The following is a 15,830-nucleotide window of genomic DNA, read 5'->3' as shown; positions in this document are numbered from 1 at the left end:
TCATTTATAAATCTGCTGTTGTCAATAGTGTTCAAATTAGGATCTGTAATATTTTCTGTTTTAAAAGAAGTCTCTTCTCAGCAAGGCTGCTTTAATTGTACAGTAAAAATACATGCCTGATTCAAAAAATATTATTTTACCAACTTCTTAATTTTAAGTTAAATTGTGCTTTGTTGGTATAGTGCAGGGGTGGCCAATGTCGGTCCTGGAGAGTCAAAAATTGCGATTTCGATACTTTTTCGATACTTTTCCTGAAAAGGGAAAATACACCCTCAAATATCATTGCTGTGCTTTATTTTAAAACCGGGACAACATTCTTATCATATAACACACTAATAAATGAACATATGAACAGCAGATATATTAAACATTTGAACAAAATATGAAATATCTAAATATAAAAATTAAATTAGAGCAATGACATTCAATGTAAAGAAAGAATACATTTAAATTAAATAAAATTAAAAATTTATAACTCAGATATTGTAACTTATTCTGTCAGTTGTGCAACCTTTTCTTTCAGAGGAGAAAACTCAGCCAGTGAGCTTTATTGAGCGTCATCTTTTTGAATCGGGGCATCACGGAAGATACATTGTTACTTGTTCCTTCTTATTGTAACCTTATCAAAGAACCTAATAAAATATGAAAATATATATTCCAAATATTTAATATAGGCTATATGAAATTGCACTAGTGATGGTTCGCCCGTGAACTAATCTTTTAGGTGAAAGAATCGTTCTCGTTCAGGTAATCCACTGACTCATATTTCTCGTTCACTGAAGTTCCTCCCTCCACAGCAGCGCGCGAGCTCTGCGTTATTAGCAGCGCATGCGCAGCTCGTGAACAGCTCTGTGAACTGTTTCATCCTGTCAAAGAGTTACTCAAGATGTGACGGAGAATGTGATTTGTTGAATGTAGTGAACCCATACGCCCTTCACTGAACGAGATGGAGAGATCTGGAATGCAGTCATTCTTTGAAGTATCGATACTAATAAATTTAGGAATCGTGACGTTTTTAATATCCGAGAATCGTGATACTTTTGAAGTATCGGTGCACCGTGCAACACTAGCTTCAACCCTAATCTAACACACCTGAACAAGCTCATAAAGGTCTAAAGGGTTACCAGAAAGCTACACATTTTAATTAGGGTTGGAGCTGTACTCTGCAGTAGGGCTGCACAATATTGGCAAAAAATTACATTGCAATATTTAATTTTTCTGCGATATATATTGTTATTTTGAAATCTAATTAATTTTTTCTTACAAACAAAAATGGGATGAGCACACTTACATTCTCAATTTAAATGATTTAAACATAGTATTATTTAAATTAGAGTAAATTATTTGTTTGTAACTTTAGGATATGGTTTGAATTGTTAACATATTAACTAACATGAACTTACCATGAGCAATACTTTTGTTACTATATTTATTAATCTTTGTTTATCTTAGTTTATAAAAACACAGCTGTTCATTGTTTGGTAATGTTACTTCACAGTGCATTACCTATGTTAACAAATACTGTACAACTTTTGATTTCAACAATGAAGGCTATAGTCTAAATCAGTGGTTCCCAAACTTTTTCAACTCGTGGCCCAGACAACCAAACACATTTGTTTGCGCGGCCCACTGCAAAAAAAAAAATTAACTGACCCCGCTATTGTTGGCTTAATAACTTAGTAATCAGAAGCTAGATTGTTAACTGTATTTATTGAATGAACTAGGGCTGTGCGATATGAAAAAAAAAAAACATATCACGATTTCTTTGATAAATTTTGCTATTTCGAATTTAATCACAATTTTGAAGCACACATATATGCTTTACAGTCATAAATGCATTTAGGATGAATTTGAAACATATTTCCAAAAGAAAACCAATTAGAGCTTTATCAAAACGTTTTAACGCCTCTAGAACAGACATAAGTTAAAATAATCACTATAGTAAAGGTGTAACAACATTTATAGACTTATGGCAAAAAAAATAAATAAAATATAAATAAATCCCTTGTCTAGGGACTTTTTTTTCTTATTTGCCATGTATTGTTCATAGAGCTCATCAATTGTTGCGGTGCCTCAGGTGTTGAAATAGATTTGTTATACATTATACAGGTTCACACGTACTCTGTTTGCAGTGTGTATACAGTATGTGTGTGTGGTGCAGAAGCAGCAGACAGAGCGCGTTATTGTAATGCGAAAGCACATTAAAATAAAGCACGAGAGCAAATCTCTCTGTTTGCACGCAGATTTCCTTTGCTCTGTCACAAAACCAGACGTGCTTGCTCAGATACACGCTGATTTCACCTGGAGAGAGTGCGCACACTTAACAAGTGTATTCTCTCACTTAAACTGCGTCCTGTGCACTCACAACTCTCTCTATGCTCATGTGCTAGATATTCATTATTTTCGCACATTTTTATTTCTAGCCTTTTACCGCGTGCAGTGTGAACGCTCTGATCCATTAACATGGGCTTGGAAAAAAGGCGCATCACGATTTAATATTTCTTTTTTGTTATTTAATTATATATATGAAATATTTATTTTAATAGTAATTGGCGGCCCACCTGCAATACCACTGCGACCCACTAGGGGGCCGTGGCCCACAGGTTGAAAACCACTGGCCTAAATGTTGAAATTAACAATGTTGTAGAAGTGCAGTTTAGTAATAGTAAATGTTAAATAATGTAGTTAAATAGTTTAGTAAATAAAACATTATTGTAAAGCGTTACAGATTTTTTTAATACACCAATTCAGACGTCTTGTGAGTTCAGTGTTGGACAGGTCAGTTGTTTAAACCATTCATTAAATTGAATTGGTTCAAAGGAATCATTAGTTCACGAATCAGACGTGTATGGCACGCGTTGTGTAATTATCTCTGCAGTTTAGGGTATCGCACAAGATTTGACAACAGAAAACATTTCATCACTGGATAGTTTTTTTTTTTTTTCTCGACACCATCGTGTCAATTGATTTTGATTAATATGCGCGAGGGAGAGAGAGCAAGACAGCGCTCATGTTGTTTGAAGATGGTGAAGGTGAGCGTGCGTGCGCGACCGGGGCTCCCTCGCTCTCTCTCTCTTTCTCTCTCTCTGTTCGTTTTTACATGCGCCCTGTTAAACTGACAGGACTTAAAACACATGCACATGATAAGCTTTCACTCTATGATGGTTAAGCTGTGCAATTAATCCGTGAATCACATTCGTCAAGGGCCAGGGAGCAGCTGGCCCGTACGGTTAATGAATAACGGATCTGCTACAACCAGGGGCGCTGCACAAGATCCCGGGCCCTATGCATAGGCAATAGTGATGAGCCCCCATGGCCCCGCCCATGAAAAATATCCAGGTAAAATAAAATATATTCCAGACTTTTCAAGGGCCCTCTCTTACTTTGGGGCCCTGGTAATCAGTACTGGTTTTACCCCCAGTCCGACGCCCCTGACTACAACAGCCTACATCGCACATCCTGCGATGTGACTATCGTGGATTCGTACATCGCGATATTGATGCTTAAACGACAAATCGTGCAGCCATACTCTGCAGGGCTGCAGCTCTCCAGGACCGGAGTTCGCCACCCCTGATATAATGTCTGCTAGAATGTTAAAAATGTTCAGTGCTAAATATTTTTCAATTGTTGTTTTGTAATTTTTTTTTTATTTTTTTCTTTGAAAAGCATTGGTGAAAAAAAGGCAAAATACATGGGGGACTAAACACGAAAAACCATTTTCAGTATTCGGCCTTCGGCCCAGTGTTTCACTTTGTTCAGTTTCAGCCAGGCATTTTCATTTTGGTGCATCCCTAATGATACATTATACAGTACAACACTAAGAAAGAGTTTTTTTTCCCCCACATTTTATATATATATATATATATTTTTTTTTTCTCCTCTTTAAGCAGTAAATTAGCACAGAATGATTTATGAACGGTCATTTGATACTGAGGACTGGAGTAATGGCTGCTGAAAATTCAGCTTTGTTATTGCAGGAAGAAATTATGCTTTAAATTATAATATATTATATTATATAAATATATTATATAAATATATATTTTTTTTTTTTAATCTTTATATTTAACAATATTACTGTTTTTACTGTATTTTGATCAAATAATTGATCAACCCTTCATTTCTTTGTAAGTGGGCAACAAAATCAGCAGGGGATCAAATAAAAATTTCCCCACTGTATATCAATTAATAATTCTGTTCAACCATGTTCACCCTATCTCCCTTTGAAAACCCTACAGCCCAGAGCAGGAAAATTTAAGTGTAATGATTAGCAAAAAACTGTCATGTGCTATGATTGTTATAAAGTCTGAGTCGGAGAAGGATCACAGCTTAGACCACCCTTATACTAGGAAGAGCAGAAAAAACTAATGTGCCAATGTCACAAATGAATGGAGTGCACAAAACAGAGACAGTCACAATGATGGAGAATACAAAAATAGTAGCCTCAGCCTTGGACAATGCAAATATGGATCAATCACAGACTGCTTCATGCATACTGCACTTAAAACTGACAAGAGCTTTCTCCAAATGGCACAATCAAATCTGAACCCATAATCTATTAAATAAAGCATTTTATTTGGCTCTGAATTGTGCTTTTATACTTTTCTTTCTTAAATCATCTTTAAATAATCTGTGGTCTCATCATAACTTTAATAACAAAAGTAAAAACTAGTATAAATTCTTAATCCATTGAAAAAATTACAACTGAAATTTTTGCTTTGCATCCCATTTGAAAATGTATTCAAATATTTCAAATATAATAAAATAGTTAATTCAAATTGTAATACTATTTCCCACAAGATCACTGTTTTTACGTTGTTTTTTTGTTTTTAATCAAATATGTGCACACTTTAAAAAAAAAATGATTTTTTCGAAGTGACTTTGGATATGGGTTAAATGCAGAGCAGGAATTCTGAGTATGGCTCACCATACTTGGCTGTATGTCACGTCACTCAAGTCAAAAATAAATGGAGCTTTATTAAAAACATTTAAAAATCATGTTTCCAAAACTTTTGACAAGTACTGTATTTATCATGTGGAACAAAATCTATTTAAATAATGTGACATTTGTTGTTGAAATATATTTTCATTGACAAAATGTACATGTCGGTCGGTGGACCAGAGTTTATGTCAAAAGTTAAACGTTTTTAAACACTCCCAGTTTGCAAGACTAAGTAGTTACTGCATATTTAGACATTAGACACATGAACACTCAGAAAAGGGAAGTCATGTCCCTTAATGCCTTTAGCCTAGCCTAGGGTGGGATAACAACTACAGTAGTCTTCAGAAGTTTTTAAAAATGTGGCTGAGATCAGAATATAAGCCACTATGACTGGTTAGCAGAACAAGTATCAGCCAGTGATGGAGTCAGACCACAGATAAAACGGCATGAGCTTCAGGTGAGAGGCAAGCTGTGTACCAGGATAAAGTGTGAGTGCTATCTTACTAAAAGCAACAAGACGTAAAAAGCTTTTTGTGAGCATTAATCATCTGCCATCACATAGACTAACACCTAAGAATATAACTGAAAAGTGCAAAAGGGCAGGAGGGGGATTGGTGTGATCTTTTTTTATTAATTACCTACAAAATATTTATAGTGATAAATACTCAATGGGAATTAAGCAAATTTCTGTTCACACAAGATTCCCCTGGAAACAGCATAACTGCAACAGTCTGAAATCCATATTTTCAAAAACAGGTGAAGGAACATCAGTCAATGCACCAAAGAACATCTATCAAGTTGTACACTATACACTTCATGCCAAAACGCATGAACATGGAATTACTTAAAAGATTGTTTATGAAATACAGTGCACACAAGAGACATACCTCGCTATATACTGGTCATAAGAAGAAAAATAAACTATCCAGAAACTTGCAAGAAAACATTTTTGAATATGTATCTTTGTTTATTGTCATATGAACAACCTTTAAGTTATTCCACTGATTTAAGCCACAATATCTGTTCGATCAAGCCATTTGTTTGCAAACTGGACTATAATGGTCATGCAAGGAAACAAAAAAAAAGACAATGTTTCCCTGTTGACACTTGGCATTAAGATGTAATACAGAGAGCAGCAGATATAGTTTCTGCTAACTATGCTGAACACTGTGGGTTTGTGTTAGAATCAGGACTGGTAGAGCCCATTGTGCATCTTACAGGTTTTTCACCTTCAAACCAAATTTACTATTTCAGATGGTAAAGTATGAATCCATCTGGCTAGCGCACTTGACAACACATCCAGTTATGTTTCAAGAAATCAGGTCAGTAGGTAGAGAGGAAGTGAGATTTTGTTCAGAGGAGCGTCTTCCTTATAAAAGCAAACTGATAGAATGTGCTTTCAGCAAAATCAATCATTTTTAGACACAGTTTACACATGTACTTAGAATAGTCCACTTGTGATCGGATTGATAATAATGCATCTTTAAAACAAGGTTTGTGTTGTTTGTTATTTGCTGTCTTTATATTATTTTCTCAGTGCCAAGTCATTTTATCTCCTGCAGGGCTCAACACTAAAGATGTTCCAGGAAGAATGTGAAAGGTTCAGGCCAGTTAACAGAATTTTCATTTGCTTAGTAGGGAGAATTCAGCACTGACAATGCATTTTAAGAGATTTGCAAACTTAAACATTTGCTATAAGTGTCGTAGATACAAAACTGACACAGTAAACTCAGGGGGAAAAAATCTCACCCATCTCTGATGCGATGTCAATGTCTGGAGTTGGTGTGACATCAGTGGAATCCATGCTGTCTTCATCATCGGCCTGTGCACGACCTTGATTACGAGACCTGCAATGCAAATAAGACAATATTACTAATATTGCACAACAGCTGGGCCATACTGTTTCTATAAACATACATACAGCACTCCATACAGTATTTTCTGCAGATTATCTTGTACTAATGTACTTAACCATACCCATCATAAACAAACCAGTAAACTGTTTTTAGATGAGTGTGCAGAGTAGAAACTAGGTCATCTAACTACTAAATATTTAGTTACTGTATTTTGTATTTGCCAAATGTGCAGCATTTGGCAGTGGGTTTAAACTGTATTTTCACTCTCAAACAAGCACTTCAACTTCAAAGTCTGAAATTGCCTAACACTGGGTTATCCGTGCCGTAGAAACTCTTTTACTCGCAGGATGTGTACTGATATATGGGTTAGTGAACTTCGTGACAGAGCGGGTCAGTGTGTGAGTCTCCACCCTTCCCCCATCAGCAGTCAACACAACATGTTAACACACATGCAGCAGCCAATGAAGGCTCAGTGTGGCCTGCAGCAAGTGTTCGGCTGCTCATCACTATGGTTACAAAATCTAGTTCCCTACAACAGACGCGATCAGAAGGTGAAAAAAAAAAAACCTCTACACACAGCATACTAAACATACAAGCTTTTTGGAGAGCCCTTGTAGACAAGTTGAGCACATGCATTATTTATTTTGTTTTAAAGTGAAGTTAGTGAACCTTAAGGTGTATAAAAAAAAAAGTCTGTTCAATGTGTGCTGCCTTCTTTTCACAGTAGATGTCAAATTAACTTCCCGTTTAACGACATCAGCATACCATGAACTGTGTTCACGTCTTGTATAATAAGAGACATTTCATTTCAACTAGACTTGTGTTTCCAGAAAAAAAAAAAAAAAAATTAATAACAGCATTTGCAAGTTTACCCTCCAGAGCCATGTTGCTGTCATCATGTCACCGTTCACTGTTAGTGGTGCTGTCATCATAGCGGTGCATGAGAATCAACACACAAACACACTGCAGAATTAGCTCCTTGAATTGATTACATTGTGAACCCACTTCTAAAAGCACACTTCCAAAAAAATAAAGAAAGAAATAAAATTGGTCCACAGAGTGCACTTTTTAAAACTAGCAAAACTGCCAGACATATTGCATTTCTTTGTCACTAATACTACTTTGGTCAAAAATAGAGAATGCCAAGCAGGTTAAAGTGTTGCATCCATGTTTTACTGTTCACAGCAACAAGTATAAATTAGAATTTATTGAAATGCAAAGGATGAGATGCAAACCTGCAAAGGTTTCCTGGGCCTTTAAAATGGTCTCTCAGTTTGGTTCACTAGGCTACACAATCATGGGGAAGACTGCTGATCTGACAGTTGTAAAGAAAACAATCACTGACACCCTTCACAAGGAGGGTAAGCCACAAACATTCCTTGCCAAAGAAGCTGGCTGTTCACAGAGTGCTGTATCCAAGCATGTTAACAGAAAGTTGAGTGGAAGGTAAAAGTGTGGAAGAAAAATATGTGCAACCAACCGAGAGAACCACAGCCTTATGAGGATTGTCAAGCAAAATTGATTCAAGAATTTGAGTGAACTTCACAAGGAATGGACTGAGGCTGGGGTCAAGGCATCAAGAGCCACCACACACAGATGTGTCAAGGAATTTGCTGAACCATAGACAACATCAGAGGCATCTTACCTGGGTTAAAGAGAAGAACTGGACTGTTGCCCACTGTCAAAGAAACCTGGGCTTCCATACCTCCTCAGCAGTGCCACAAACTGATCACCTCCATGGCACGCCAAATCGAGGCAGTAATTAAAGCAAAAGAGCCCCAACCAAGTATTGAGTACATGTACAGGAAATGAACATACTTTCCAGAAGGCCAACAATTCACTAAAAACTTTTTTTTTTTGGTCTTATGAAGTATTTTAATTTGTTGAGATAGTGAATTGGTGGTTCTTTGTTAAATCTGAGACAAAATCAACACAATTAAAAGAACCAAAGACTTAAACTACTTTAGTCTATGTGCATTGAATTTAATACACAAGTTTCACATTTTGAGTTGAATTGCTGAAATAAATGAACCTTTCCACGACTAATTTATTGAGATGCACCTGTACATACAGCACATCAAATAATGTAAACAGAGGCTCAAACTTTTTCGCTTTACCATACTACAGTACAGTCATGGCCAAAAGCTTTGAGAATTACATAAATATTGGAAATTGGAAAAGTTGCTGCTTAAGTTTTTATAATAGCAATTTGCATATACTCCAGAATGTTATGAAGAGTGATCAGATGAATTACATAGTCCTTCTTGCCATGAAAATTAACTTAATCCCAAAAAAAGCTTTCCACTGCATTTCATTGCTGTCATTAAAGGACCTGCTGAGATCATTTCAGTAATCGTCTTGTTAACTTAGGTGAGAATGTTGACGAGCACAAGGCTGGAGATCATTATGTCAGGCTGATTGGGTTAGAATGGCAGACTTGACATGTTAAAAGGAGGGTGATGCTTGAAATCATTGTTCTTCCATTGTTAACCATGGTGACCTGCAAAGAAACGCGTGCAGCCATCATTGCGTTGCATAAAAATGGCTTCACAGGCAAGGATATTGTGGCTACTAAGATTGCACCTAAATCAACAATTTATAGGATCATCAAGAACTTCAAGGAAAGAGGTTCAATTCTTGTAAAGAAGGCTTAAGGGCATCCAAGAAAGTCCAGCAAGCGCCAGGATCAGGGACAGATTGATCTTCTGCAGAAAGTATAGTGAATGGACTGCTGAGGACTGGGGCAAAGTCATATTCTCCGATGAAGCCCCTTTTCCGATTGTTTGGGGCATCTGGAAAAAGGCTTGTCCGGAGAAGAAAAGGTGAGCGCTACCATCAGTCCTGTGTCATGCCAGCATCCTGACACCATTCATGTGTGGGGTTGCTTCTCATCCAAGGGAGTGGGCTCACTCACAATTCTGCCCAAAAACACAGCCATGAATAAAGAATGGTACCAAAACACCCTCCAACAGCAACTTCTTCCAACAATCCAACAACAGTTTGGTGAAGAACCATGCATTTTCCAGCACGATGGAGCACCGTGCCATAAGGCAAAAGTGATAACTAAGTGGCTCGGGGACCAGAATGTTGAAATTTTGGGTCTATGGCCTGGAAACTCCCCAGATCTTAATCCCATTGAGAACTTGTGGTCAATCCTCAAGAGGCGGGTGGACAAACAAAAACCCACTAATTCTGACAAACTCCAAGAAGTGATTATGAAAGAATGGGTTGCTATCAGTCAGGATTTGGCCCAGAAGTTGATTGAGAGCATGCCCAGTTGAATTGCAGAGGTCCTGAAAAAGAAGGGCCAACACTGCAAATACTGACTCTTTGCATAAATGTCATAGAATTGTCGATAAAAGCCTTTGAAACGTATGAAGTGCTTGTAATTATATTTCAGTACATCACAGAAACAACTGAAACAAAGATCTAAAAGCAGTTTAGCAGCAAACCTTTTGAAAACTAATATTTATGTAATTCTCAAAACTTTTGGCCACGACTGTAGATAAGCTCTATGTATGTGCACTGATCAATGCTTATATGTAAATAAAAGTCTGGTATTTAAATAAAGTCATTGCGTATCTTCAAAAGACTTAATTTTTAGGTGAACTATTCCAAATTATGAAAGTTAAGCACCTCTTTTTTTAAACTGACCATTTCACAAAAAAGGCATAAAAAATAATAACATTTACATTTTTAAGAGTTTTAGACCCTATTGTTTTCCCTATTTATGGAAAGTCTCTAATAGTATGCCAATATTTTGACATAACTGTATGAAAGACTTGTATAATTACCATTAATATATCTTGATATTTAATCAAGCATGCATACATAATGTGTGCAATCATTGTCTTTCAACTTAAACAACATTATAAAATCCTTTTTAGAGTTTTTTTTATCCACACAAGGACAACTATGCATTGGTTACCATGGCACTTTTTCGAAGGACCCAAGGGTTCTCAAAAAACTAAGATCTACAGACCTTAAGCTTCTCATGCATTCATCTTTTAACATATAGCCTACAAGACAAGTCAACAAACTTCACACTGAATGTGGCTGTAGCAAAACAAATTACATGCAAAATAGTTTATGATAAATACGGCAAAATACAGTTTAATTATCTCAAAAAACAGAGATGGAACCCAAATAATTGTGGGACTTGAAAAACTACTGATCTCCCCAAGCACAATGCAGCATGGGTAGAATAATAGGCATCACATTTCGAAGCTAAGGTTTCTGGAGGGAGCCTGGTGTCTAGCACTCCGATCAGTGACCTACAACATTGAAAATGCATTCTATTGTGCTGTGCTTGAGACAGGTTTAATCCAGGTCAACAACCCCCTCCTCTATAATGTGTCTCTCAAAAGATTCACATTACATGCAATATCTTTCCCAGCGGCACAACAGCAGAAGGCTAGCTAACTTCCCTAATGCCATTTAGCCTTTAACACCAGAGTGAAATGCTGAATAACCTGTGCGTGTCAGCTTGCAAATTTTGAAAGAAAAAGTACACTGCAAAAATGTTGCTGCTTCTTAAATGTACTTTAAATGAGTTAAAGCAACACAATATCTGAACATTTAGTTTTTACTTAATTTGTTGAAACTACCTGAATCATTTTTCCATCATTAACTGAAACTGAGCAGTGGATTTTTAGTTCTCACTATGCTTTGCATAGGGCTGGATCAGGTGAATAAATGTTGAAATTAAGTGATAATTTATATATGTTTGTTTAATGTTCAGTTATGTTTAATATTTTATGTTATGTTGAAGTTTTATCATTTACCACTGCTGAAGAGTAGAGCTTATGGTTTGGTTGTGGGTGGCTACATCTATTAAATTTAAATGTATGTTGCTCCACTTATGCAAAATAAGGAATAAGCTAAAATCAGTGCAGTGATGGTCTACCAATTTTGGAACCAACAACGTACATTCAAATATGTCAGGGGGTCTGATCTCTTTTTCCTTAACATATACATATGAGTTTTAATCAAAAAATGAAAATTAGAGGCTAACATTGTTCCCATTGAGAAAGATCTGCATAATACATCAAATCAAGGCCTCTGGAGTTTCTTGTTTTGCTAGCAGGGTCACACTAAATGGATTTTATGTGTACTTTATCATCAGAGGTAACAAGGTAAACAAGTGATGGGATTTGGGGTAATGAGTAACCTGATGGTAAATAAACAGCTGTTCAGCAGTGCTGAGATGCACGGAAGGATTGTGCTCATGGCATTTACAGAGCTCTACACTGGTCTGGTAATATGTAAAACACAGGACCAAAAGTGCAGACTGTCAGAAATTCAAAGGATTACAGGGTAAACAAATTGAGTAAACTCAACTCTAAAAAATCTAATAAATCCTTCCTTATTCCCTATACACACATTTATCACTAATGTAAATGTTTATGAAATAAACTGCAGTTCAAAAGTGCACCTTATTTACACCTAAAGGTTGCATATTAGTACATAGCACATTAGTAAATATGTACAGGTGGTACATATTTGTACCTTTTTTATGCAATGCAACAGAAAACTGTCTGTGAAAAATTTGGGTGTTACTTTTGATTCTGGACTCAAGTTCGATAAACAGATAAATTCTGTAGTCAAATCCAGTTTCTTTTAATTAAGATTGCGATCAAAAGCCAAGAGTTTCTTATCGTTTTAGGAGTTCAAGAGAGTGATCCATGCCTTTGTCGTTACAGCTTGATTATTGTAATTCCTTTTAAATATGAATAAGTCAATCAAATATAAATCGACTTCAGATGGTTCAAAATGCAGCTGCCAGATTTTGACTGGCACCTGCAAATTTGATCATATCCCCCCCGTATTATGCTCTCTGCACTGGTTTCCGGTCCGTTACAGAATTGAGTTTAAAATTTTACAGTTTGTTTTTAAAGCTCTGAGTGGAACAGCTCCTGAATAGCTCTGTGATCTTTTAAACCCAAATACATCTGTTAGGTCTTCTGAGCAAAGAGTGTTGATGGTCCCGAGATCTAGACTGAAGTTGAGGGGTGACCGTGCCTTTTCAATTTCTGGGCCTAAACTTTGGAATAGCCTTCCAGTCTCCCTTCGGTTAGTCTTTTCAGAATCTGAATTTAAATCAAAGTAAAAATAAATAAATAATAAATCCCAGGCTTATCACTCTCCTTAGAGTACAAGGATATGTCACCTATCAGTGTTTGTTTTTGACTTTATCCTCTTTAGATCATTGTGGTCAAAACTTTTTATATATTTATGTGTGTCTTTTTAGCAGGGTTTGTACAGCACAGTGGTCAACTACTGTTGTTTTTATTGTGCTTTTTAAATACATTTGGATTTGATTTGATCTAAATACAGTACATGTTTGTGTGTATGTACACAGCATTTTCTTGGTTCAGTACTTTTTTTATTATGTTTGTAATAAAGTTCAGAACTAATCTTTTAGATTTATCTTTGTTCAATATCCATTTTAAAAACTATCGGTTGATAACTGGTTATTGGCCAGTGTGATCCGTCCAATGTATCTTTATTGGTAAAATTCATCAAACTCTAAAAAATACACTGTTTTAAAAAAAATAAATAAAAAAAAAAGAAGAGGAAAAAAGAAGAAGAAAATCAATATTAAAACAGCAGCACATTCAGAATGAAAATTCTGTCACCATTTGCTCACCTTCCACTTGTTCCAAACCCAAATGAGTTTATTTTTCTTCTGTTGATGGTTTGGAACAATTAGAGGGTGAGTAAATTATGACAATTTTCTTTCTGAAAGTGAACTACTTTTTTACCCCTTTACAAATTAAATATATATATAAAAAAAAAATCAATGCAACATGTTTAATTATTCCCGTTTGTAAATTAGTTAAAACTGCATGATTATATATTTAAAATTTCCTTCCCCCAAGAACTCATGGCCACAGTCACGGCACACTGGTGAACAGCAGGAGAAAGCTCGAGAGAGAGAGAGTACAAGGATAAGTGAGAGAGTGCCAGAAAGAGAGAGCAAATGGGAAGCAGAGAGGGGGGAAAAAGCTTACTGTGCAAGTAGTTCCAACACAGAAAGGAGGAGCCTAAAACCCGGGATGGACTGACTGGCTGAAACACGGCACACCCCCTTCAAAACAGCACTGTTGTCTCCCACAGACACCTTAACTGTTTCCTCACCTAGTGCTTATGACTAGATGGTTCAGACTGCTTGACTTACTGAAGTAAAGCTTCCAGCATTAAAAACAGTACCTGAAGAGTCTGAGAGGGGAGCAAAACCCACAAAATGTCATCGAAGGTGTGAATTTCTTTTTTTCACAACCTTGTGGATAAAACTAATTAATTATGTCAACAACAGACTGGTCAGGCAGGACCACACATAGTTTGTATCCAGAAATTTTCAGAAATCGATTCCCCCAGAATTCAAACACCCATCATTTGCAATCCCCCAACCCTTGTATTTTAGTTCATTAAACATTTTTAAAACGTTCCACATAGGACTTGGATGATAAATCGATGCAGAATCGATTCGTGGATCCATTCTTAGATTTTCAGAATGCATTGCGATTCCTCAGGAATCGATTCTGAGCTTAGATTTTAACAGCAGATGGCGCTCTAATCTAGTTTTTATCTGCACTCTCAAATGAGTCATGTATTTTCACTTCATCTTAGAATGCTTTTATGATGCAAGATTATTGTAAACACAGCCCACTGTGAACACCTTTGTAATTCGCTACAACCTTTTTGAATTTTATGAATGATTATTTTAGGTTCAAGTGTCTGTAAGGATTTGGAAACGAGCAGAGTATGGGTGTTTCTAAAGCATGCCACCTGCTGTTTAAAACTAAGCTCAGAATCGATGCTGAATCATTTCTCGATTCGCAATGCATCGATTTATTTTCCCCAGCCCTAGTTCCACAGAATTTCCTACAAAATATGCCTAATTTAGTGCAGAGGAAACAGAAGTCCTCTACAGATTTTGTCTAAACCAGATTCAGAGATTAAGTGTGTAAATGACCGACAAGAACAAATCTGTAGCATCACATATATTGAGTATATAAACAAGCCAGTCATCTTCTAGATGTCGGCAACATCCAAAAGTTGACAAGACAACTGAACATATAGCAATAGCAGTGGACTGGATTTAGGAATGAGAATATGGCTGAAGAACCATCTCAATCTGAAAAGCTGAAGGTCATAACAGTACACAGTAAACTCTAACTTTAAGTTAATAGACTATGAAATCAAGGTAGTAGAACTTTAGAATTTATATATTTAGCAAAAGCATGTCAATTGTGAAATATTGAGTAAGATAACTCATTCAAGATCCTTGTATTGACTTTTGTGGAAAATATGACTTGATTATTTCTAAATAAATGTCATTATTTCTAACAGCAAAGCAACAATATTGTTCCTCAGGACCATATAGCTAGGGCTTGCAGTGCACCGTTGCAGGTTGTACCTGTGGGTCCTGTTTAAAATTGTTTACATCTATTTATATATTTGTGCTATTTACAAAAACACACACACACACACACACAACACACACACACACACACACACACACACACACACACACACACAGTGAGTACGGAAAGTATTCAGACCCCCTTAAATTTTTCACTCTTTGTTATATTGCAGCCATTTGCTTAAATCATTTAAGTAATTTTTTTCCTCTTTAATGTACACACAGCACCCCATATTTGCAAAAAAACCCAGAATTGTTGACATTTTTGCAGATTTATTAAAAAAGAATAACTGAAATATCACATGGTCCCAAGCATTCAGACCCTTTGCTGTGACACTCATATATTTAACTCAGGTGCTGTCCATTTCTTCTGATCGTCCTTGAGATGGTCCTACACCTTAATTTGAGTCCAGCTGTGTTTGATTATACTGATTGGACTTGATTAGGAAAGCCACACACCTGTCTATATAATACCTTACAGCTCACCGTGCATGTCAGAGCAAATGAGAATCATGAGGTCAAAGGAACTGCCTGAAGAGCTCAGAGACAGAATTGTGGCAAGGCACAGATCTGGTCGAGGTTACAAAAAGATTTCCGCTGCACTTAA

General features: G+C 36.3%; 1 protein-coding gene across 1 annotated transcript in view; it reads right to left on the bottom strand.

The window, feature by feature from the left end:
* LOC132124499 (histone-lysine N-methyltransferase 2C-like) overlaps positions 1-15,830 on the bottom strand; it is a 170,387-nt gene that overhangs the window by 110,716 nt on the left and 43,841 nt on the right. The window contains exon 3 of the mRNA XM_059535560.1: positions 6,689-6,786. Within this exon, the coding sequence (XP_059391543.1) occupies positions 6,689-6,786 (98 nt within the window). The remainder of the gene's footprint in view (positions 1-6,688; positions 6,787-15,830) is intronic.

The sequence above is a fragment of the Carassius carassius genome, chromosome 42, assembly GCF_963082965.1.
Source record: "Carassius carassius chromosome 42, fCarCar2.1, whole genome shotgun sequence".
In the NCBI taxonomy this organism is placed as follows: domain Eukaryota; kingdom Metazoa; phylum Chordata; class Actinopteri; order Cypriniformes; family Cyprinidae; genus Carassius; species Carassius carassius.
The sequence above is the reverse complement of the archived record's forward strand: the minus strand, read 5'-3'. Positions and strand labels throughout refer to the sequence as shown.